General features: G+C 45.6%; 1 protein-coding gene across 1 annotated transcript; it reads right to left on the bottom strand.

Annotated features, from left to right (window-relative positions):
* Positions 1 to 7,006: 7,006 nt before the first annotated feature.
* TEX29 (testis expressed 29) lies at positions 7,007 to 17,799 on the bottom strand. The gene is made up of 6 exons (XM_033104780.1): positions 17,443 to 17,799; positions 14,873 to 14,983; positions 9,532 to 9,601; positions 8,499 to 8,662; positions 7,281 to 7,438; positions 7,007 to 7,081 (listed from the first exon to the last, which is right to left on the bottom strand). Exons 1-5 carry the CDS (start codon positions 17,498 to 17,500, stop codon positions 7,398 to 7,400), a joined length of 444 nt encoding a protein of 147 aa, XP_032960671.1. The 5' UTR covers positions 17,501 to 17,799; the 3' UTR covers positions 7,007 to 7,081; positions 7,281 to 7,397.
* Between the last annotated feature and the right edge of the window lie 7,699 nt (positions 17,800 to 25,498).

Raw genomic sequence — 25,498 nt, 5'->3', positions numbered from 1 at the left:
AAATGTAAAATGCAAAACTATAAAATTATTATTTTCCAAGTTCCTTTTATTAGAACTTCCTTTTATACACGCTTAGCCCCCCAACTCTTGCCCATCATCATACTTGATTTGCTAAACTACAACCCTGCTTAATCCAGTTCTCCATTGTGTCCACACCTGCACCCACAAGGCTGAACGAGCTGATGAAACCTGCAGCTGTCCTGACTAGTCTCACCTTAAATTCACAACCACTTACCTCATGGGTGCTCAGAGCTACTAGTAGGTCCGACCTGTCTCTATCTACTCAGTCCCTACTTTTCTCGGTCCAAGCAGGCAGTTGCTGGGGACACTTGTAAATGCACATTCTTACCTAGTCTGTCTGGTGTGGTCACCAGGGTCCTGCATTTCTAACAAGCTCCCAGATGATGCTGACGCAGCTGGACCCAGGAAACAGTCATAGTTTTCTATTGTTGCCTTAATACATTTGTGGGGACAGAGCCCCAGAAAGCAGTTTCCAGGCTCTCGGCCTCACATAGAAAGGTGCTGGCTCAGGTAGTAAATGGCCAACGACTGTGATCAAATGGCCATCAGCTGTGGCTAGTTGGCCGTCAGCTGTAACCAGTGAGCCCTTGGCCATAAATATAACTGCTGTGGCTACGCTAGCAGAAAATGGGGGCTAGCGAGAGTATGATGGCTGAGCCTGCAAGAGGCGCAGTGAGGGTTGAGAATTGTGCGGCTCCTGTTCCCTGTTTCTCCAACCCAGCCGCCAGCGAGAGTATAGTAGTATGACTTCCCTACCTATGGCTCCGTGGGTGTTCCTTTTTGGCCTAGCCATATCCTGCGTTCTTACGTGGGGAGCGGGAACAGAGACCCTGCAGGCCGCCCCACACGACAAATGGCGCAGCGAGCAAGCAAGGTCCCCTGCACGACATTACCACAGACTGAGTGGCACAATATAACACAAATATGTTATCTTACCGTCCTGCAGGTTAGAAGTGTAATGCAGTCTCACTGGGCCAAGGTCAAGGTGTCATCAGGGCTGCGTTCCTGCTAGAGATTCTGGAGAGCATCTGCCTGTAGCCTTTTTCCAGCTTTTAAAGGTGCCTACATGCCTTGGCACCTGGCCCCTCCTCTGTCTTTGAAGCCTGCGACATGTCATCCCTGTGCGTTCCTCCCCTGGTCACATCTCCCTCTGACTCCCCACCGGGAGAGTGCTCCACTTTTCATGACTCATGTGATTAGTTGGAGCCCACCCAGATAATCTCCCCACCTCAAGGTCTCTAACCGTCATCACATCTGTGAAGTGATTTACATATCCATGGGTTCTGGGGATTAGGAGGTGGACACCTGCGGGCAATTATTCTGCCTGTTTCCTGTCCTCTCTCCCAGCTGAGGATGGTGGTTCACCCTCAGGATCTAGGCAGTTTCACTCTCACCCCTGCAGACCTGGGTGTGCTCTGTGTTTCACATGGATCTCACCTAGAATTTGGCAAATACAGACGCTTCATCAGAGCTGGCTCCCTTATTCATCCAAAAGGGTTGATTATGTGCTGCTCTCAAACCAGCACTCTGCTCTCAGGGCCAGAGAAAGGGCTCCACTCCACCTCAGCCCCCACACCCCCGAGACCTTGTTCCTGCCCTCCTGTGATGCCACAAACAACATCCCAGACCAGGAGGTTCCACACTGAGCGTCCCCATGACCCACGCTCATCCCATGCCTTGACCATTTTCTTAGGTCTCTCTTTCTATTTAAAGGTATCTCCATAGACATGAAAACACAATTGTGCTCATTCGGCTTTCCAGCAACTCTCCAGAAACAGAAAAGCCTCCATGTGAACGGAAGACAAACGCTTCCCAGCACAGAGACTTCTGGTGATCTTTATTCTAAGCACCCACATTTAATTTTTAAACCCTCTCTATGAAGTCAAGATGTTGAGATTCATATTGTAAAATCTATTTGCTTGCAACCTAGAAACAAGCAAAAAGGAAGACTCTAGAAACCATCATGGGAGGGAAGGGAGAGTTTTCAGCCAAAGAAAATGCTCGGACTTTTATTTTTCTTCTTTGTGAAGAATCAGTAGCAGCTTCTGTGTGAATTAGACCCAAAAGTGCCGTGTCCCCATGTGGTGACATGTCAATACACATGTACACAGAGAATTGGGGAACTTGCTGAACTGCCTCAGGCAGTTAAATGTACTGGATCCAAATTAGGACTTATCAGCAAGTTCATTATCTAAAAATAAATCGGCTTTTCTTTGCTTCATCAGAAGATCAGCTTATAGTGTATGTCTTACTTTCAGAATAAAATGTTTTCATTCTTAGACAAGTGAAGACAATGAAAATTATTACATAATCTGCCAGGTACTGCAGCAGCCAATCATGAAAGGGTATTATTGTTCCTCCACAATGAGGGTTGTCTGGTAGTTTCCCCCATTGTAAAGATACAACAGACTTCAACAGTTAAGGACAGAAACAATTCCTGAATTCAGTATGTAAAACTGAAAACATCAATTGCCAGCATCTCAGGTGGGATGCTCTCAGCTAGGACTGCAGGTTTCCTTCAGGTACAGAATGGCTCTGGCACCCCAAGGTCGAAACTTTGGTCCTCTCCCACTTTCTGCATTACCTTGGCTAAGTCCCTTCTTCCTTTTGTTCATTTATAAAACTGAGGTGACAATACCCGGGCCTGTCCCCTCACAGTAGGATGACAGTAAAAAAGAAGGTGGGTCTGTTCTCCTGCAGGGCGAGCACCAGAGCAGATCTTTGCATGAGCATGTAAGTCTACCTCCAGCCCCAGCCAATGGGTGAGATCAGGCTGTAAAATTGCTGCAGTGAGAGAGGGTACAAGGGAGTTTAGCCTAACTGCACAATCTGAGGGACCAGTTTCCATAAGACTGCTCTCACTTCAAGTGCCAGCCACAAGTCAGGGGGTCCCCAGATCACCCACACTTCAGATCAGCTGGCTGCAAATTCAGAGGTCTTCACAACCACCTTCATCTTCCATAATTTGGTGGAACAACTCACAGAACTCAGGGAAGTGCTATAACTATGATTACAGTTTTATACAACAATGGGTGCAAATTGGAACCAGCCAAAGGAAGAGATACATAGGGTGAGCTGAGAGGGTCTCACAGGTGAAGCTCCCATGTGCCAGGCCATATGCCCTTCCTGGCACATGGATGTAGATCACCAAGTAGGGACGCTCAGCCCAGCCTCAGTGTCCAGAGTATTTACTGGGGCTTCATTCTAGAGACATGATTGAGTGAATCGCTGCCCATGTGGTTGAACTCCATCTCCAACCCTCTTCCTTCCCAGAGTTTGGTCTCTCTGGTGTGACCAGCCCCATCCTGAGTCATCTCGTTAGCATAAACTATCTAGGGGCCCACTAAGAGTCACAAAGACCGTCCTATCACATGGGAAACTCCAAGGGCTTAGAGGTTATCTCTCAGGCTTGGGGGACAAAGGCCATACCTCTCTTTGGGCTGAGGACAACTTCTTTATTACACAGGGGTTGTTTCGGTCAAGGTTCTCCAGGAAAAGAACCAACAGGAGACCTACTTACTTACTTACTTACTTATTATAGGAAATTGACTCACACAATTATGGAGGCTACCATGTCCCGTCTGCAGTCAGCACACTGGAGACCCTGGGAGCCGATGGTGTAAGTTCCGGGCTACAGGCTGGCAGTCACAAGATGCAAAAGAGCCCATGTTTCAGTTCAAATCCAAAGGCAAGAAAAAGCTGATGTTACAGTTCAAAGGCCATCAGGCAGGAGGAGTTCCCTCTTATTCAAAGGAGTGTCAGCCTTTTTGTCCTATCCAGGCCTTTGACTGATTGGATGAGGCTCCCCCATACGGGTAGGACAATCTGCTTTACTCCGTCTACCAATTTAAATGTCAATCTCATCCAGAAATGTCTTCATAGAAATGTCTAGAATTAGGTTCAACTAAATATCTGGGCTCCTCTTGGTCCAGTTAAGTTGACAAGTAAAACTAACCATCACTGGGGGCAAATACAAGTGTTTATTATTGTCCCACAGGACAGAATGTACTCAAAATACTGTGCAGTTAGGGAAAGAATGAGAAGGAAATACCATCTAAAATCAAACACTAGCTATGATCATTTGGGGTCATAGGAACAATTTATTTTTAGCTTCTGTGTTTTTCATATTCTTTTCTTGTTGAGCATTATGCGAAGTGAAATAAGTCAGACAGAAAAAGATAAATACCGCATGATCTCACTTGTATGTGGAATGTAAAACAAACAAGCAAACAAATAAAAAAGAGCTCATGAATATAGAGAACATATTGGTGATTGCCTGAGGCATAAGGTGAGGGGGTGGGTGAAATGGGTAAAGGGAGTCAAAAGGCACAAATTTCCAGTTACAAAATGAATAAGTCATGGGAACGTAAAAAGTATTCTTCTGTCCTCTTCGTTTGGTTGTAAGTTCAAAAAAGGCAAGAACTTTGTCTTAACTTTATCCTGTCCATTATGGTATTTTCCATTCACTCCATGCCACATTCTACTGCCAATTTGAATATAAATATTCTATATAATCTTAATAATAATTTTAACTTAATTTAAAAATTAAATTAATTTAAAAATTTAAATTATGGGAAATATTCCAAATTGAAAACATTGCTTCCTCTCTGTATCAGAAACATCTTTCCCACTGAGCACATTGTAATCATTCTTTCCGTGTGTTTTGTGTGATATTGCTTTACAGACTTGAGTATTTAAGGCCAACAATGTAATCCAATCTTGACACCTCTCAGATCTCTGGTGTTCATGTTATGAAAAGAGCATATTAAGGTTCCTGAAGGTGGCCTGTAAGAGCTCACATCACATTCCAGAATTAAATTGACCTTGTTCTTTTCATCAGAGAAAGACAAGAAGAGTAGGCTATTGTTTTCCAAAAGACTCACCCTCCTCAACAAGCCACTTCATTCTTCATGTAGCTGATGTCTCTGTCGAATTTGAGTGAATTTCAAGCAAAGCAATCTGGCAATAAAACACTGCAAGATATTTCCAACCTTCGAGAGGAACCACTGCAGTTCCCAGCCCTAGAGGAGCGTTGAAGCGACCCTTGGAGCTACTGCTGATGTTCGACACTCCAGAATCCAGTGTGAGCAAGGCCCCACTCAATCTGGAGATCTCTGAGGTCAGCTTCACAGCCATGCCACTGTCAAGAAAACATAATCCAGCCAATTTCCTTCTAGTCTAAAGATTTGCAAAACTCTCAGAGACTCACTCCCCAAACACCCAAAAACTGCTATGCACAGTATTTCTTCAAAGTAGCCTCCTTCTCCAATCATTGGATAGCTCTTAAGCATGATCAAGTTCCAACTATCTGTAACTCCTTGGGAAGTGTCTTGCATTCTAACAGGTTTTCTCGGATAATAAGGCTGCAGGCTGTTGTAAGCTCTACCCTTCTTCCTCTCCTACTACCCACAAGGAAAGTTGTGCGTTTCCTTGTTAATAATTCTTTGATCATTATTGTATAAATTCCCACATTACAAACTTCTATATCAGTGTGTACACCTAACCAAATTGTTAACCAAATGGGGGCGAAATCTCTTGCCCCCATATTTATTGATATTTTCTTCTGATACAATGCCAATTTACAAACTACTTTTTTTGGATAAACAAATATGTTTTGCCATCACTTTATAGCTCTTAGTTTGCAAGGTTAAACAAAGCACTTTCTTCACAAAGAACTGACCGTGAAAGTCCACTTATTCTGAAGTATTAGGGAATAATTTTTGGAAACTGGGAAATATAAATCACCTAAGTTGGCATTAGAGTGAATATGCTTCTAGACATTGGAGAGAGGGGATCAACTCTACAGGTAAGTTTGTGTTATGAACTCACAGGTCACAGTCCAAGAAAGGAGAGAGAAATAATCAACATTTAATGCACCAAGCCAAGTTTGATATTTTAATCAGAAATTGAGTAAAAGCAGAGTCAAGGTAAGGACACAGAGGTATATTATTACAGAGGTGACATAGAAGAAAATAAAGACAATTTGGGGGGAAAAGGATATGCAAGATTTTTCTGTCGGTTAATAAGCAAGTGGAACAGAAAAGCCATAAGACCAAGAACTTTCACACAGTGGTTCTGATATGTTTTATAAAAGAGTCTTTTAAAATTTTCTCTTTTTTTATCAGCCTCATCAATATGAAAAGATAGCTCAAGTATACTAATACAATAGTCATAAATGTGCAAAGACTTTTTACTTTTTCTTTTTTTTTTTATTTTTTTTTGCAAAATTAGGTCATACTGAAAACAGAAAAAATGATGCAGGTTAATTAAGGAACCATGAACTACTGCAGGAAGCTCAGTGTCTTGTTAAGGATTTCTTGTTGATTTTTAAAAAATAAAAGATTGTGTGGGTAGAGTGAAAAATCAGAACTCTGTGCCAGGAAACACAAAAGATATATCAAAAGTTTCACAAAATTTTTAAAGGTACAATGGTCATTATTATTTAAAAATATTATTTATTAACCAGAATTATTACATTGAAGACAAAGTTTAAGACTGAAAATTTAAATATTCCCTAACTTCCTTTGCTCCTACTGAATTCTCCAGGGATTTTACAACTAACCTTGGTTATCTCTGTTCTTATAGAGACTGCCTCAATCTATACCTATTGGAAATGCTCATAAGAAAAATTACAACAAAGAAAGTATAGCCTAGAAACATGAATCGTATTTTCATGCATCAGCTTGAGGCAAAAGTCCTGTAAGAGCTGACTGAATCCCAAAATCAGGACTCTCTAGTAAAAAGGTTTCCTATAGTAATCTCATTCAGAGCAAAACCATGTGAGGATTCTAATGAAAGTATTTGAAAAGTTAAAAAAAAAAAACAAAGAAAACCCACAAGATTCTCCCAGACGAGGGACTTCCCTGGGCTGGCTTGCATCACCCTTGGCTCACACTGTCACTCTGGAAACTCCATGCATTCTGCACTGGAAGACGTACTTTGAGGGAAGCTGCTGCAGAGGGTTCCGGGCCTCTCAGAAATGAATGCTGCTTCTCTCCTTAGCACAGCTTACTGCTGGGGAAGTCCTGAACTTCCTGCGACTCTGAGTGCCAATCCCACCCTGTAAAAGTGCAGCCAGAAAAGGGGCCGTCAGTGACAATCGCCTGTAAACGGCCTTCATTCCAGGATCGGTGACAAACAGCGCCATTGAAAATTCAAAGCTTCTAGGTAATGTTCTCCCCCTCCAAAAGCTTTCTCTCTCCTAAGATAAAAATACAGCATTGAATAAAACAACAGGAAACAAGAAGCATTTAAAATACCTTTATTTCTTTTTCTCATTGGGTGGTCATTCCATCACACATTTTAACCGTTATTCACTAGCTGCACCATTTCATTTGGCTACTTATGCTAATCTTCATATTTTCTTTTCATAGTTTTCAATCCTCAATTTCTTCATCATCCATTATTGTCACTGTTGCTGAATATAAAACAAAAATAAGTGGTGTTTTTGAGTGGACTCTCTCAGCAATGTCAAGAAAATGTCATCAAGGTCTGTGAACACCTCTGCATGGCATCCAACTGGCCATGGGTCACTCAAAAATAAATGTGGTAGATGGGTCTGTGCTGCCCTCCTCTCCACTCGTTCCTGGGAGAGAAACAGCTTCCTGAGGAGAGAAGGGTCTCCACCTCTCATAGCTGTAGCCTTACTCTTCAGAAAGCACCCTGAGAACGTGACAGCGTGCCCTGCGGAAAAAGTCTCCTTGCACAGACACAGCGTCGGTTAGGGGCGAGCATGCACAGAGGTTTGGGCAGGCTGCTTCTCCCTGCCTCCTCCTTTTCCCGACTACTCCAGGTAAACCAAGTCTTTGTAACTAATGGATAATAAGAGACCTAAAGAGTGTTCCCATACAAACATCACCTAAGATTGAGCTGATCATTTGGGATATTTCTTTCTCTACCTGGCAAGTTGCTGACTTCGGAAAAGCATCAAGCAACTGCTAAGGCTTCCTAAGAGAGTTACAACATGCAAGCAACTTTGCTTCCTAGAAACCAGAGGCGTTGGAAGACCTAGCTGTGGGTCACATCTCTTTAGCCACAACCACCAGGCTATCAGGGAGCCACAACAGGAAGTGGTGTTATTAGGCACCATTGCCAGGAACCACCTTGATTAAATCTGCAAGTGTCACAGATACACCCCAGCACTACCACTGCTCCTTACGCTTACACACACATGGCCAGCCCAGCTAGAGAGGGTGGATGACAGAGAGGCAAAGAGAGGGGGAGGAAAAAGTAGAAGATGGAAGATGGTATTTATGGAAAGAAATGAGCTTTTAGAGCAGGAAACCCATGCTGAGGGCAGAAACCACCTTACAAACCAGACCCTCCTACTTGGAAAATATAGATTATTGTCCAACTAAGAAAATGTGTAATTTTTGTTGAAGAGCCAATACAGCTGCTGAGTGTCTTTCACAGACAAGATCGCTCCAGGGAATAACGCTGTGCCATGCCCCAAAGCCAGGTCAATCCCCTCGTCTTACTATCCTGCCCTTCAGTCTCCCCGCTCTTCTGTGATGTTTTGGCAGTCGAAACTTTCGATGCCGCCTTCCCACTGGAGGAGGCGGCCTCCTCTTTATCACCGGACTTGGATGACAAAGGTTTTTCTGTAGAGACTCCCTTTTCTCTCCTCTTCTCTTGAACAAGCCTGAGGGGAAGAGCATTTTTATCACAATCAGAGAAATCAAAGATGGAAAACTCTATGGGCCACCCAGTCCTCCACCAGGACGTCACCCCTAAAAACATAGGGTTCATTATCATGAATGTAAAATTTGTCAAGGTAAATGCTTTGCCTTAAGAAGAGTTCCCATTTTAGTTTCTCATATATGCCATGAACAGACCATCCATATGTGGCATCCAGACTCCCAAGGACAGAAACAGGAGTGGGGAAGGTATATGCTGTGTGCAGGTTACAGCCAGGTCAGTCACTCACGATGCCACCTAGCAGCACTCAGAGTAGGAAAATGGTTTCTCTTGTTGCTGGACCAAGTGCTTCAACTAATATCAGTGGCTTTTACTCATGTCACAGGGAGAGGCTTGTGGTGGAAGACTCCCAAGTAAGAACGCTGAAATCCAGTCCTGCCCTTGGGTAGCAGCCAGCTGCCATGGCCTCGCCGGGTGTGCACGTCCTCACCATTGAAACAAGAAGGTGAGACAATGTCCACGACATGACTGTATCACAGGATGGAGGGACATGATCAGCGTGGATTGGGAATGTTGGCCAGGGCTCTGGAGACACAACTGGCGTGGAAGGCCCCTCTTGCTGGTTCTGGGAGGGCTGTGGGGTGAAATGGGACGAGCAGAGCACTGACAGCATTAGGTGCTCATCACGTGCTGGCTGGTGTTATTATCACGCTCTGGAAGATAAGCTAGGTCCTTTGGGCTAGCTGGCTCTCATCCATGGCAGGCGCTCCTTGTTGCCCCGACAACACTGAGCCAAGAAGCGGAGTCCTCCCGAATCTCATTCCTCTCCCATAAAAGTTCTGAATGTGAGTTTAAAAGAACAAAACGACTGACCTGTAAATAATGGTGATGATAAAGGCCCCAGAGATGATCACGATCAAGGCAGAAAACACCTGCACGTAAGCTGAAACACAATTTTCGGTTATCGTCATTTGGACCCAAGTTATTTACAAAAGGGCGGTCCTCCTCCCCCTAAGTCAGGCCCCGGCCCTCCACCCTGCCCCTGCTGCCCTTATCAGGCCCAGCTCAGCCCTGAGCACCAGCCTCTCCACCATCACTTCCCTCCTGGGAGCACTTCCTTCCATGGGATTCAAATCACCCAGAGATGGATGAAGGCTCGCACGAAAGGAACTCAGGGTGGTGGCCATGGCTACCCACATGACACCTGAGGACTATCCCCAGAGGGGAGCCGTGCAGAGATGGCTCCTTCCTCGGTTCTCCAGGAAACAGCAGCACTGGGCCTCCTGCGATCTGGGTACCTCACCCTGCCCCTAACTCCCTGAAAATGGTCCCTCAATACTCAGGTCAGTTACCCCAAAATGAGTATAAGGAAAATGCTTTTTCGATGATAGACAAATGCCATGGGTCTGATCTCAAATTTTGTTGACTGAGTTTTTCTTTATTATCAACTCAATGCCCTGGGTTGCCCCCATTTTCTCTAAACCACCCCCAACTAAAAAGCCAGAGTCTCCAAGGTGATGGTTAGGAGGTGGTGGCCTCTATTCCCATGTTCCCCTGAATAGGAGCATCAGGTGGTATAAATTCCCGGCCCCTCTCCACTCCTGGGGAAGGAGTGGGAAGGAGGAGCTGCGTGTGGCCCACCCCATACCCAGGTCTTCTCCTGGGGGATGCAGCATAGGGTTTGAGAAAGTCCACTTTAAATGATGTTGAATGAATTGAATTGAAATGAACAAATAAAGTTCGTTTTATTAGAAAGAGTGTATTAGGAGCTTTTAAGGGACAAGAAGATGAACCTCGAATTCTTGAATTCCAGGGAATGTGTATTCCTTAGGTGATCTTGTGTCTTGGTTCATGAAATTAATTCAGAATTTATATGTGAGTGAAGTCCTGTTAGAGAGAGACACATATTTAGACAATGTTTTAGTATTCAATTGTCAGAATATCTTCTCTATCTTTATATGTGCAAGTATTTTTGGTCCTTGATGGGAAGCTCCTGGAGGCGGAGACTGAACCTCTGTGATTCTCTCTGTACAGTATCTGGCTAGAACACTATTTGTTAGAAACAATACGTATGGTTTATCCTAAACCATATATGATGATGGATCATTCAGAAATGGCAGGAAAGAAGAAAGCGTTATTTTCTTTAAGGACTATCTTGGGAAATTCTCCCCCAAATATAGTTAAACAAAAGTTTGGAAATCATCTCAGCAAGCCCCGTGAAGAAACTGAAGTCAAACACTTAGAAGAAATGACATGTTACATAATGTACCCTAAGTCAAGACTGAAAAATGAAGGCAAGTCATTCTCTTTGAATTCCCAATTCTTTCTCAAAGATCTAATGCTAATTCCCCAAGTTCATATTCTTAATAATACAGATTATGCCATAACACAATGTGCACTTCAAACCAGCCAATTTAAGTAGTTGGTGAAAGGTTTTCATAACATGGAATTATGTGCACAAAGAACTCATAATACCCTGTCACTGAATACTACAACTTACACAGCACAAAGATTCATTCGCCGTCTTGAATGAGAAAGATGTCAAGGAAATGAAAAATAATTTGAGGGCACAGCGAGAACCCACATGTAGGGCTCACTGCCCAGACTCTTCCCGCAGATGGCCCAACCTCTCAAGCTTGAAAGAAGTCAGAAGTTAAGAAAAAGCCTAGCCCACACAATTTATTTATTAAAATTGGAAGGATATGAGGTGGCCAGTTAGCTCAGTTGGTTAAAGCATGGTGCTATTATACTACCAAGGTTGCTGGTTGGATCCCTGCCTGGGCCACTGTGAGCTGCGCCCTCCTTAAAAAAAAAAAAGAAAGAAAATGGAAGGATGGAAAGAGGATTAATACTTGCCTCTATGCAAAAATGTCATACCCACTTGTAAAACAGTGGGCCCTCTTCAAGTGCAGAAAAATTCTTGAGAGTTTGTGGGGGTTTTTGGGGGTGGCAAGGGATCCTTAAAGACACTAATAGTTAAGTTACTATAAAGAGTAAGACTCATTTTTCAAATGAATGACAGGCATAAGGTGATTATATTAATTTAAGCAATGTTTGTTATACATACGAACATTTACAAAATGGCCAACTCCATTCTGATGAGAAGGTGCTCAGGGGATGAGACAGACGAGGGAGAAAAAGCAGTTTGGATTTGCATTCTCTTGCTAACTGCAATCTTCCATGAATGGCCTATTTCACCACGTCACACTGTTAAGTCTCCATTTCATTGGGATATGAGAAAACTGGGATAATTAATTGCTAAAGACTGTGATCAGTTCTGTGACTTGACTGGGGAATTGAATGTCCTTTACATCTTTATATGTAAAACATTGAAAGAACAAAGTCAATACCTTCGGATTTGAATGTTTTGGGCTTTTAGAAATGGTAAAAGTCTCAGAAAAACTAAGTTGCATAAGTGCTTAGGACACTGGAGTCCTCTAAGAAGCAAAATCCTATGATGGAAATGAAGTAAGCTAGATTGTAACCATCGGCTGCTTTCCAAATAGTAAAATGTATGTGTCAAATCACCAGTAGCACAAAACAGCAACAAAAAGATGACAAGTGCAAAAAATAGCGAATTATGTCCAAATTACCACCCCGTGCCATGAACTTAGCTCAGGAGTACGTGTCATATATCCCAGAGAATGAGCTGCTGGAATGCAGCAATATGATAGGCCATTTAACAGGGGAAGACCTGGGACTCAAAAAAAATGTCAAGTAAGATTCTGGCTAAGGTTGTAGGTTTTATGATGGATTGGTGAAGGATAATTAACTCCTTTATGGAAAAAGCACTATGTCTTACTCCAACTCTCACTACCCTCAGTACAAATGAACTAGATGTCCATTAAAGCCCAGAATTAACTTTCAGGGTGACATCAACAAAAATACATCAGCAAAAATAAAGGAAGTCCTTTAGGATAAAAGGAAAGGACACTAGACAACAAACCCACATGAGCAATAATGTGATAAAATCCAACATACTTCCATGATAAAAACACTTAAGAAACTAGGAAGAGAAGGAAACTTTCTCAACCTGATAAATGGTATCTAGTAAAACCCATATCTGCCATTATACATAATGGTGAAACATTTAAAAACTCCCCCCAAGATCAGGAATAAGATGAGGATATCCACTCACTCTGCTTCTATTCCCCATTGGAGTGGTGGTTCTAGCCAGGGCAACTAGGCAAGACAATGAAATAAAACCATCTAGATTCGTAAGGAAGAAGGAAAACTATTGCTATATGCTAATGATAGATTCTGTATGTATAAAATGCTAAATAATGAAAAAAAAAATGAGCAAAACTAAAAATGAGTCCAAGAAGGTTGCAGGATATAATATCAATATACAAAAATCAATTGTGTTTCTATAGACTAGCAAACTTTCAATTCTCTTGGCTATACCTAGGATTCTATACACAACCTGAAAATGAAATTAAGAAGACAATTCCATTTATAATAACATCAGAAAGAGTAAAATACTTGGGAATAAACTTAATAAAATAAACAGAAGATTGGTACACTAAAAACTACAAAATGTTTAAAGAAACTAAAGAAGACCTAAGTAAATGGAAAGACATCCCCTCTTCATAGATCAGAATACTCAATATTATTAAGATGGCAATACCCCTCAAATTATCTGCAGATTCAATACAATCCCTGTTAAAAATACAAGATAGCTCTTTGCAGAAATTAAAAAACTGATGTTAACATTCTTATGGAAATGCAAAGGACCTGTAATAACCAAACAATCATGAAAAAGAACAAAATTGAAGAACTCAGAGTTCTTAATTTCAATATTTATTACAAAGCTAAAGCAATCAAAACAGTGTGAGAGTTCAGAAATAAACCCTCACATTTATGGGCAATTGATTTTCAACAAGTTTGCCAAGACAATTCAACAAAAAAAAGAATAGTCTTTTCAACAAATGATGCTCAGATACCTGGATAGTACATATAAAACAATGCGGTTGCATCCCTGCCTCACACCATATACAAAACTCAACTCAAAATAGATGAAAGACCTAAACATATGAGCAAAAACTATAAAACTCTAAATGTAAATCTTTGGATTTGGCAATGTTTTCTTAGATATAACCAAAAGCACAAACAACCAAAGAACAAATAGGTAAACTGGACGTCATCAAAACTAAAAACTTTTGTGCTTCAAAGGAGAATGTCAAGGAAGTGAAAAAGTGAACAGACAACCAACAGATTAGGAGAAAGTAGTTGCAAATCATATATTTGAAAAGGGTCTACTATCCAGAATGCAAAGTTCTTACAACTACACAATAAAGACAACTAACCCAATTAAAAATCGGGCAAGGGATTTTAATAGACTTTTCTCCAGAGAACATATACAAATAGTCAACAAGCACATGCAAAGTTGCTCAACATCATTACTCATTAGAGAAATACAAATCAAAACCAAGAGATACAATTCATACCCATTACAAAAGATATAATAAAAAAGAAAGACAACAACAAGTGTTGGTGAGGATATGGAGAAATTGGAATCCTCATACACTGCTGGTTAGACTGTAAAATGGTGCAATCACTTTGGAAAATAGTTTGGCAGTTCCTTAAAAATTCAAAAATAGAGTTAATATATAATCCAGCAATTCCACTCCTAGATAAATAGCCAAGAGAATTGAAAACATATGTTCATAAAAAATGTGCACACGTATGTTCATAGTAGCATTATTCATAATAGCTAAAAAGTAGAAATAATCCAAATTTCCATTAACTGATAAATAGATAAATAAAAGGTGGCATATTCATACAACAGAGTATTATTCAGCCATTAAAGGAATGAAGCACTGACATATGCTACAACATGATGAGCCTTGAAAACATTATGTAGTGAAAGAAGCCAGATACAAGAGGCCACATACTGTATAATTCCATTTATATGAAATGTCCAGAATAGGTAAACCCATAGAGACAGAGCCATGGCTGCCAGGGGATGGAAGGAGAAGGGAATAGAACAACTAAATGGGATAGCAAGTCTATCCCAACTGGGAGTGAAATTTCTCTGCCGGCCTAAATTCCAGCCACAGACCCTCAAAGCCCTCTGCTCCCCCTACTGCAGAGATGTGACTGGGGCACAATACAAAAGGCACATCCAGCACTGGAGACCCAGGGGAAGAAAGCAAGCCATTCCCAGGCCTCCATGGCTTCGTCTATACAGGGCAGGCCTGGCCGGGATACTTACTGGGAACTGCTTTTTCATAGCAGACGCCTTTATAAATGCAGCACCCGAGTTCCTTGCACCGATCTCTGGTGACATTGTAGTCACATATGTCGTACAGAGGAATGTCACACACTGCAAAGCACAGACACACACAGAGCTGTTATTACCAAGAACACAGCCACCCGCTGGAAATTCTACAGAATGGGGACTTGAAGGGGAAACTTCTGGGTTTGTGTTGCGGGTTTTGTCATGTTTTTAACTATGCATCATACAAATCTTACTTTGAAACTGAGATCTGCAATGAATTAGGTTTCTGAACAAAATAATGTCAAGTTAATTACACAGAATAATGCAGGGTCCTGTGATGATGAAGGAGATAAGACATCCCAGCGGAGCCCTCGCCAGGCTCGGCGCTCTACAAAGAAAACAGGAAACAAAGATCTGATACAATGGATATTTAGGAGTTTGGGTTATAATGTGTAATTAATTCACATTTAAGAAGACAGTGAATTATAATTATCAACATGGGCTGAGGATTATTTCAGAATTTAAAAACGGAATCAAAAGGACATAAAGTTTAATGCCAGTTTTGACGAAAAAACAAAAGGAAAAATAAAGAATATGCAGCCACAGGAGGTGGCAAGTGACCGTCTTCAGCACAGTGAGCTACTTAACACCTTGCACACTTTCAGCTCTGACATGATTCTCCTGACTGGCAACAAGCAATCACCCTGCTGACTGGGGTCTCCTGCCACAAGGAGCCCAGCCCACTTTCCTGACCTTCCAGTGAATTCCAGTCTTTTTCCTAGGATTGATTTAATCTTTCAGACTAAGGGATTCCAGAGGAACCCGTCCCTCTCACACGGCCCTCCCTTTCCCAAAACACACCCACCCCATGTTTGCCAAATACTGTCGCCATGGCCTCCCCTGCCAATCAGAGACGCAATGGACCTATGGTGGCCCCTGCTGTTGGAATGCCATTGGCGCCGCAGGAGCACACAGCCAGACACTTTGAGCAGGGCAGGCAGAGGGTGAACGACATCCCACTGTGAACCTCCTGCACCAACGCCCTGTCCTAAAGCTGGATCCTAGAAGCAAGAGCCCGACTTGCCCACCCGGAGGGGCAGAGGGAGGCGGGGCAGCTGGAGGGGCCTGTCCTTGGCACAGCTGAACTAGAGTGGCTCAGAGACTGGTCCCAGGTGGCCTGTGGTCACTGAGCTCTCAGTCACTCTGCACAGTGGCCCTCAGTTTAAGGGAATGGGAACTGTGCTGGATTTTGCTTCCAGTGTGGTCTGGGCTGCAGAGGGTCCCACCTACGTCCCCGTCAGGCAGCGAGAATGAGGAGTGCCGCCGTGCTTGCCTGTGGCTCCCACAGAATTTAGAGTGGATCTGCTGGTGATCCACTGCTCCTTTATGCTCAGGTTGCTCTACATCATCCAGAAAGATCCAGGGGACCAGAGACCACACCGCTGGCAGGCAGAGCGGGGATCCCCACCACTCCTGCTATTTCCACTCTTGTCCCAGGAATGCAGCTCAGTAGTGTCCTTCACATAGTCGAGGGGATGGGGGTTCCCAGAATTGCTCCAGGTAATGGCAACCAGCACGGGCAGGAAATAATTCATTGAGTGCAGCATACGTTTTGTTTACACTGATTGCTCTCTTTAACGTCACTACACAGGTGAGAAAATCTTGGTACGTATTTCCCATTTTGGCTGTCTTAATGGAATATTCTGGAATAGCAGCTGGTCCTCTACCCCCACCTTTGTGGAAGCTCAGTCTCCCCATCACATCGGAGACCCCTGTGGGCCTCTCTTGCCCTCTTCCTCCTCCTCTCCAGTACTGTGTATTTGTCTGGACCTCCCATGATGTCTCAACGCATTGCTAGTTGCCACACAGAAGAGTCTCCCACGTCTCCAACCCTGGCCAGCCCAGGAACCCCCCGAGTCAGTCCCTGTTCCAAGCCAAACAAAAAAACCCAAATTTCTATTCTTTTTCTTCCATTTTTCTTGTCTTTTGTTTCTTACTAAAGTCATGTATGAATAAAAGCTCAGTTGGGAAAAAAATTCAAGTAACATACAAATATGCACAGTGGAAGGGACACTTCCGCCTTCTCACCCAGTCCCCAATGGTCTCGCGTATCTAGAATTTTTCTCTGAGTGGCTATAAGTGACGGCAATCACACTGTATGTACACACTAACCATGTGCCTGGTTAGTATCCAACTTCACATCCCGGGCACCCAGGACAGAAGTGGGGAAAGGTGACTTTTACTGTTGAGAAACATTTTCTTAACGACAAAAGAAATCACTCCTGCCATACAAATTATCAAGTAGCTGAAGTGTATGTTTGGCTCCTCATATGAAAATATCTTTAACCCTATAGCCACCTGGGAAATAGTTAAATATATTTCTTATGCTGAAAACCTCAGTTTCAGCAGCTTTTGTAATAACATTTTAAGAAAACGAAGACTTCACAGTACTTTTCTACATTATTTAAAAAAGACAAATTTCTTTGCCTTCTCTTCTAAACCTCGTAACTAATCCTTAATGCCTTGGGTTGAAACAGGCCCCTACAGTAGTTTTTTCTCATTACCTGCAAATTTCTTCAGGATATGCGAGGGGGACTTTTTGAATTCTGGAGCATATCTCATTGTAGCAGTTGAAAGACAGGGAGGGATCAAGAGAAGCTGGGAGACAGCAGTTAGCACCTCCAGGGCAGCCTGCAGTCTCAGTTCGTGCCAGGAATGCAGGTGGCAGGCGACAGCCGACTGGGTCTCACCTGTCAATCGTGTCCCCAGCTCAGTCCCCCTGCTTCACGTCTCCACTGACACTCCAAGTGGACAACTTTTGAATCAAACAAGAAACCTGGCCACCTCCTCCCTCCAGCTGCTCCTGGTCAGTGAAGTGTGGAGCCAGTGGCAGGCCCGCCCTGCCTGCTGTGATGTCACACAGCCCTGTGATGTCACACAGAGGGCAGAGCTCCAATGCTGGATGTTGTAGGGCACACAGGATGCTCACAGGGCTAGCATGGTGGGAGAACCTGGTGGGAGAACATCAAAAACCTGCCCTCCAGACCCTGCACCCCAGCCCCGTTCCTGTGGGACACCTGCCCCTGTTGCCCAGCCAGGCCCAGCTTTGGAACCAGATGTCTGAGTCCTGCCACTCCCATCCTCACTCCACAGTTCTTGGAGAGTCCACTTTTGCTGGCACTGCTGGGACACAACCGTGAGCACAGCAGATAGAAGTCCCCACCGTCAGGGACTTATATTCCTGTGACAGGAGACAGAACATAAATGTCAGGTCAGACACAGGCTGTGCAGGAAAGGAAAGCAGAGCACACTGATCTAAGGAACGAACATCTGGAGCAAGGAGTGGCTTTCTGTTTTACACAGGGTGAGCAGGTGGCCTCTGAATTAGACGGCCTCTGAGCAGGTCCGGAAGGAAGGGAGGGAGGGGGATATGTGGCCATCCAGGAAACAGGCACAGGCTGAAGGAGCAGCAAGTGCAAAGGCCCTGGGGGAGGCAGGCATGGCAAAGCTGAGAGTCCAGGAGACCAGTGTGGCTACAGCGAAGACAGAGACATCACAGAGACTAAATCATGAGCAAATGTGTAGGTTACTGTTTGGACTTTGGCCTTCCCGCTAAGTGAAATAGGGGAGGATTTTGTGCAGAGGAGAAACTAAATTATATTTTAATGGCATCATCTGGCTGTGTTGAAAATCGACGGTAAGGAGACAAGAGTAAACTCAGAGAATAACATAATGATCCAGGAGGAAAATAAGGGGCGATCAGGGTAGTAACCGGTTGAATGTTCTTTGTACGGCATTTTAGAGTCACTAAGATGGGGTGACAGATTTGTGAGACGAACAAGTAGTGACGAACCCAAGGACTTTGCCTGAGAGGACGCAGAGTGGAGCTGCCGCATTTAATTAAGATGGATACTCAAGTTCAAGTGGCCTGGCCAAGCAGACGTATCACTTGCGGATCTGGCTGGGGTTGAGGACCTGGCGGGGCGTGCACAGCGGGCAGCTGGAATGCAGAGCCATCAGCATGTGGGAGAGCACCCAGGGCAGCCTGCGTTGGAGGGGGAGCCCTGGGCTGGCGGGGCCCGAGAGCCTGCAAACAGGAAAGGGCAGGTGGGAGACGGGGTGTTGGGAAGCACAGCGTGGTGTGGTGTTCCAGAAGGTGAGAGAAGGAAGCATTAGTCTTCGGGAAGAGGACCTGTGCAACCTGGACCAGGTGAGGATGAGAAAGCAAGGCGGCGAGATGGCCCCTGTACTTGTCGGAACAGTGGGATGAAGTGCACGGACACGGGACTTGATCAGGGCTGAGGTTTCTGCAGGAGGTGAGGAGGTTGCGCTAGCAGGACTTACGCTGGGAAGGAGACGTGAGGACAGAGCAGGCGAGGAAGGAGGAATTCGTGAGAGGGGCTGTAGAGAGGAGAGAAGAGAGGAACACCCAGCCCCAATGGGTGGACGGACTCACACCGACGGCGAGAGCGGTGAGCCCACAGCAGGAAGCTGTGGTCGGATGGGACGGTCAGAGTGGAACTTGTGGCAGGGATTGGGTTTTGGTGTGACTGAAAGAGCAGGTGGCTGAGGCCGGGAAAGATCAACGACATGAGCTGCAGGGAGGCCATTGGAAGAGAGGCCTGTGGGGAGGGCAAAGCAGAACCCACCAGGCTGCAGTGAAGCCCAGGGCAAAGGAAACAAGAACTCGAGGACACTGGTGGAATGCCCATGTGGGAGGTGGGAGCCAGGAGATGGCATCAGCGAAAGGGATACTCAGAGCCTGTGGGACTGAAGCACCAACCACGAGAGTGACCTGGAAATCTTGCTTCTGGTGGTGGAACACGCAGGTCCTTCAGTGTCCCTCTACTGCTCTTGTAAGATGGAAGCGGGCTTTGGCCCCCCTTCATTAGCCATGGGACTCAACCCCATGGGGCCTCAACTCTGGTCTGTAACACGAAGGTGACGAAGCATTCTCACTGGCACAGTGATCAATATATGGCTGATGCCAGTAAATGGTACTGCCCCTATTCAAAGGCCTTTGAGGGTCAGGATGGGTTTCCAACAGCCTCCTGGGCCAGCCTGTCATCCACTGTCGGGGAGCTTTGGGCTAGTCAATTGTCCACTGTCCAATGGTGCCCTGGGCTGCACTGTCACCACTGCATATAATTCATGGACCATACACTTCACCCATTTAAAATGTACAATTCCATGGTGTTCAGTGTATTCACATTTTGCAACCATCACCACAATCCATTTTAGAACATTTTCATCAGCCCAGACAGAAACCTTGCACCATTATCAGTGATTCCCCATCTCCTCCCATCATCCATCCCTCCCTAAGCAACCATTCATCGGGCTCCTGTCTCCATGGATTTGTCTCTCTGGACGTTTCATATCAATGGAATCATATAACGTGTTCTTATGTATCGGCTACTTTCACTCACATGTTTTGAAGTTTCGTTCACAAACTAGCATGTGTCAAAACTTCATTCCTTTTATGGCTGAATCATATTCCAATTGCATGGATGGATCATTTTTTATTTATCCATTTATCTGTTGATGGACATTTGGGTTGTTTCTACTCTTCGGCTATTATGAGTAGTGCTGCTATGGCCTTTCACTTACAAGGTTTTGTGTGGATGTGTTTTCACTTCTCCTGGGTACACACCTATGAGTGGAACTTTTGGGTCACGTGGTAACTCAAGGTTAACCTTTTGAGGAACAGCCACATTATTATCCCAAGTGGCTGCACCTGTTTATGTTCCCAAACTAAGGGATTCAGGTTCTCTCTCCTGGGAATTTTAACCTACAGCAGGCACAGACCTGGCAGAATTAGGTTGTTTCATTTCTCAACAAGCTTCCAGAGAATTCAGAAACAGTGAGTAAAGTATGGGCATTTGAAGGCTGGGGTTCACACGAGGAGGCTGAGAAAGCCCTCGGGGAGGAGGGTACTCACGACAGGTGTCCAGAGAGAAGCAAACGAGGACCTGAGATTCCAAAGGATTTATTCAAGTGGAGAAACATGACACGGCAGCTAGGAGGACTGTGTGAGCCACTGCACTGGGGCAGGGAGGTCTGGCTGCCCCTCAGGAGAGGCCGTCACAGTGGTGTTGGTAGGACCAAAAGAAGAAAAAGAAAGAGATGACTCCCCCTCCGCCAACAGGAGGCCACAGGAGGATGTCACTTCACCCCCACCTAGATGGCCAGAACCCGTAGAGGGCCGCCGTTTGGGGAGACCCTCCCAGGTATGTCAGGATGATGGCTGGTACTGCTGGGCCACCCTCCTGGGCCCCCTGAAGCCACTGTTCACTGTGCCCACCCACCAGGCCAGGCCTGTGGGAGATGGATGCTTAACAGTCCACAGGAAGGAGAGCCATTATTAGCCCGAAGTCCTGCTCCTGTGTGATAACCAGCGACTGCACTTACTGGCTTAATTGTAGCAAAGTGCAAGACATTTGCTGTGTGGACTGTGCAGTCTTCCCAGGGGAAAATGTAGGTGGTGGTGTGGGTTTTCTGAAATAGGAAAAGGACCATTGGGATCCATGACAACCTTGCAGGATTCCTTCAATAACTCTTTATTAGCACTATAATGGGATTTAGCTAACAACCTGTAGCAACACTGAGACCCAGTTTCTGGAAGGGCAGGTACCCAGGTCAGAGTCAGGGGATCAGGCCAACACCTAGAGATGCGAGTCCACTTTCCTTACTGTTATGAGTTGAATAGTGACGCCCCCCCTCCCAAAAAAATAAGACATGTTGAAGTCTTCGTCCACAGTACCTGTGAATATGACCTAATTTGGAAATAGGGTCTTTGCAGCTGTCATCAGGTTAAATGAGGTCACACTCAGTTAGGGGGACCTAATCCAATATGACGGGTGTCCTATTAAGAAAACAGAAACACACAGAGAGGCCATGTGAATACACAGACACATGTGAAGACAGCCATGTGCTGATGGACGCAGAGACTGGAGCCACAAGGCCACAGGCCAGGAATACCAGGGAAGGACGCAACCACAGGAGCTGGCAAAGGCAGGCAGGATCACGCCCTAGAGCCTCCGGAGGGAGTACAGCTCTGCCAATGCCTTGGTTTCCGACTGCTGGCCTCAGAACTGGGAGAGAAGGAAGTTCTGCTGTTACAGCTGACCAGTTTTGTTCCGGCAGCCACGGGAAATTAACCCGTGTTAACCATTTTGCTGGGACAATAACGAGAGAAGAAATAGTCTTCAAAATCCTAAGAAACACCTGTCAGATATGCTATAAGAAAAGGCGACTCAAAGCATGCAGATTAAAGGTGGGTCTGGGTCACACCAGGATGTGTGGGCCCTGGTCCCTTCGGGCGCTGTGGGCCACACCTGAGACTGGCACCCCCAGGCCAGCGTGGTCTAAGGCCTGATTCCCGCCCCCCCCCACCCTCCCTTCCGTGTCCTGCCACCAGCCATACATCACAAGACAGCCAGTTACACTTGCACCCAATTCACCAGCCGTAATGTCAAGTGACGGCTGATCACAAGCTATGTCGACAGATGTCATGCGCCGCGGTGACAGAGCGGGACTTCCCTGAGTAATTAATTCCCTCATATTATGAAGCCGCCACCTTTTACTTTTGTAGCATCGCCACATTCAGCAGAGTTGCCACTTGCACACCTCCTTTCAGCTATTAAATGACAACGCCTTTTGTTTACAAATAATATCAAGTTAATTAAATACTGTGTCTGAGGAAGAAATTAAAAAGGCACCCATTTCGGCCCAGGCAGAGCCCAGATGATTAGCATCCAGCAATGTGTTACAGAAAAGGCGTCCTTGCATAATCTGTACAGAAGGTAACTTTTCAGAAGGGCAACACTTCATGCTGCCCTGTGCCGCCGGCAGAGCATCCTAAGAGACTGCAGAGTCTCGCCCTGCGGCCCCCTGGAGAGCTGACAAGCTGACGAGGGAGCCTCCTGGCGGAGCTTCGGTCCCATAGGCTTGGAAACACTCCTCGCTGGTGTGGGCAGGCACACAGGCCTCCTGGCAGGCCTGCCCTCCGCCCACCCGCCCAACCGCCACCCTCACGGTGATAGGGGAGGGAGGTAGGTAGAAACGAGGAGAAACTTAGCCCCCGTTAGAAAGCCCCTTGCTGCCGCTCCTACCTGGGTCGAGACCCCTGGCTGCTGCCCAGCAGGACTCCAGGCTCACACATCAGAGACGTGTTAAGTTACAGAAGAGGAGACACACACTGTCAGGACCATCAATACTGTACTAGCCCAAGAGGATTCCACGCTTATACATACCCTTAATGGATGTGTCTATACATCCCCCCGAATCAAGGGGATGTGTTTACACATGCCCCTAAATAGAAGAAATGCGTTAGAAGAGATGACATCCTGCTTATCAGGGGACCCATCCTATTTGTCACCAGTACCTCACTAGCCCAACAGGATTCCAGGTTTTCACACACCCCAAAGAGATGTGTTTACACCTCCCCGAAAACCAAGGAGTATGTTCACACATGCCCCTAAATCAAAGAAATGCATTGCTAAATGCCAGAGGACTAGGCACCTTGGGAAGAGAGAGGGAGGTGGGGGAGGAAATTCTACCCATAGAAATAAAGCCTTCACGCAACACGAGGTGAGGCTGCTTCCCTCCCTTGGGTCAGCTGGCTCCACGTCTCAGAGTGTATTTTTTTTTACTAATAAACTTCTGCTGTTCTTGCTGCATACATTTGTTTTGTGATTGAAGTCTTTCCTTCAGGAACACAAGAGCTGAGGTTTCAATGTCATTTCTCCCATAACAATGGGAAGGACAATAGCACCACTTAACACATTCCAGCATCAGGTGTGCAGAGCACACAGAGATAATTGTAAAGCTAAAAGAGCTCAAAAGGGGAGATAGACTGAACCCCTTGGCAAGAGTACACACACATCATTTGCAGGTATGTACAGGTGCTCCTGACGACCTGCTCACTCAGTCCTTCACCAGGCAGCTGTGAGCAACTACGGAGGCATGGCAAGTAGGGGCTGGGACTCCCGTAGGGAGGTAAGCAGGTGCCACCCAGACCTCAGGTGGGAAGGCGGGAACCCATAAAATCATCGCAGGCAGGTGTGTGTAAACACCACTGGGAAGGAGGCTGCAATGCTGGGAGGGAGGGAGGGACGCAACAAGAGAGGATGGATACAAAGGCATCAGCCAGCCAGGCACTGGGGACTCAGAGGGCCCCCAAAGGCAGGGCGGAGCAAGGCAGGCTCAGAGAACACACGCGTGAGCACAGTTGGGTGGCAGGGTGAACCAGGAACCCAGGGAGCAGGAGTGGCTGCAGACACAGGTCTGTGTCATTTGGAAGCACAAGCAGTCACCTGATGAGCAGCAGAACAGCAGCGTCTCTTCTCGGGCAGATGAGAGGGGCAGGACCGGAAAGTGTACACAACTCTTGAGAGGTCTGTTGAGGGGAAAACATCAAATTAAAGCAGCTTTATATAAGCATGTTTCAATGCCAATGGATGCCATTTGCTGTGTTTACAAAAAGGAAACCAAGGCTTCCCTGGCACCTGAGGGACCAGCGGCTGGGGCCCACGGGTCTGTCCTCCCAGCACCTGCAGTCACAATGACAGCGCTGTAATAGTCATCGGCTCTAGACCAGACCAGGGGGCCCCACTGGAGCACGTTGCCTGGAATGTTGACTCTTGCAGGGCACTCATCATTCATCATTCCACTTTTTTATGTGCTTGACATTTTCCACGGTAAAAAGTTAAAAAAAGAAAAAAAGAAAAGGAAAAAAAGCAGGGGCCAAGAGAAGGACCTTGTCGAGTGGTTTCGTTCAGGAAAGAGGAGTAACGGGGACTGTGAGGTTCCTGGGAAAGTCAGGAGGTGTCATGATGGGCACTAGCGACGCTGAGGGCTCCCTCTTCTACTAAAACGAGAACGGTTCGGGGTGGCAGGCAGAGGCAGTGGCATACTGGCGGCTTCTTTATTGGAAGCAGTGCAAAATCTGGTGAGAGATGGGTCATATTTGAGAAAGTGAGATTTTTAAGTAGCCACTGAGGAAAACTGGAGACAGAACGACCCCCAAAAAAGCCCTATTTCATCTCATCTTCCCCTTTCCCGCTATTTAAACCATTTTAACACCTTGCAAACTTGGACACATCTGGGAACTGATAACCCTCTACAGTTGCAATGGGTAGCAACTGTTCTGAGTGGAACAGCATGAGCTGAGGACACGCAGGCCAGCTGTTCAGTCTTCTTGCACGTGCTTATCTGGGTACTGAACACTATTCACACACAGAAACGTGGGAGACCTGGGCAGATCAGCCAGCCTGTCTGCCTGAGGCCCGCGTCCTCCTCCCAGGCACCCCGGATTATTCCTCGGCTCTCACAGGACACTGGGTATTTCCCAGATGACACCCTCAGCAGTGTGCCCTCCACCTGGGGCTGGGCACTGGCATTTTCCATCGACACCCAGGAGCTGGGGAGGAAGGCAGCCCACCCATCCCTCCACGTGCTGAAAACCTGTCTTGGAGGACATTGGAGAGGGGAGGGGCAAGGCTAGAGATGAGGTCATGGCGATACTGAGCCTTGTTGTATTTGCTTTATAATTATTGCAGCATGAAAGATACAGCTGATGAGACTGGGGACAAAAACATACATGTCACAGAGACAGATGGG

The sequence above is a fragment of the Rhinolophus ferrumequinum genome, chromosome 4 (assembly GCF_004115265.2).
Source record: "Rhinolophus ferrumequinum isolate MPI-CBG mRhiFer1 chromosome 4, mRhiFer1_v1.p, whole genome shotgun sequence".
NCBI classification, from domain to species: Eukaryota; Metazoa; Chordata; class Mammalia; order Chiroptera; family Rhinolophidae; genus Rhinolophus; species Rhinolophus ferrumequinum.
This window is presented reverse-complemented; position numbering and strand designations above follow the sequence as displayed.

Bases quoted from the DNA above. Each gene is read 5' to 3' on its own strand.
- TEX29 (XM_033104780.1), bottom strand. From the start codon at position 17,500: ATGAGATATGCTCCAGAATTCAAAAAGTCCCCCTCGCATATCCTGAAG. The intron at 14,984-17,442 runs GTAATGAGAAAA...TGTGCTTTGCAG, and splicing joins TATCCTGAAGAAATTTGCAG to TGTGTGACATTCCTCTGTAC. The intron at 9,602-14,872 runs GTAAGTATCCCG...ATTGTGTTTCAG, and splicing joins CTATGAAAAAGCAGTTCCCA to CTTACGTGCAGGTGTTTTCT.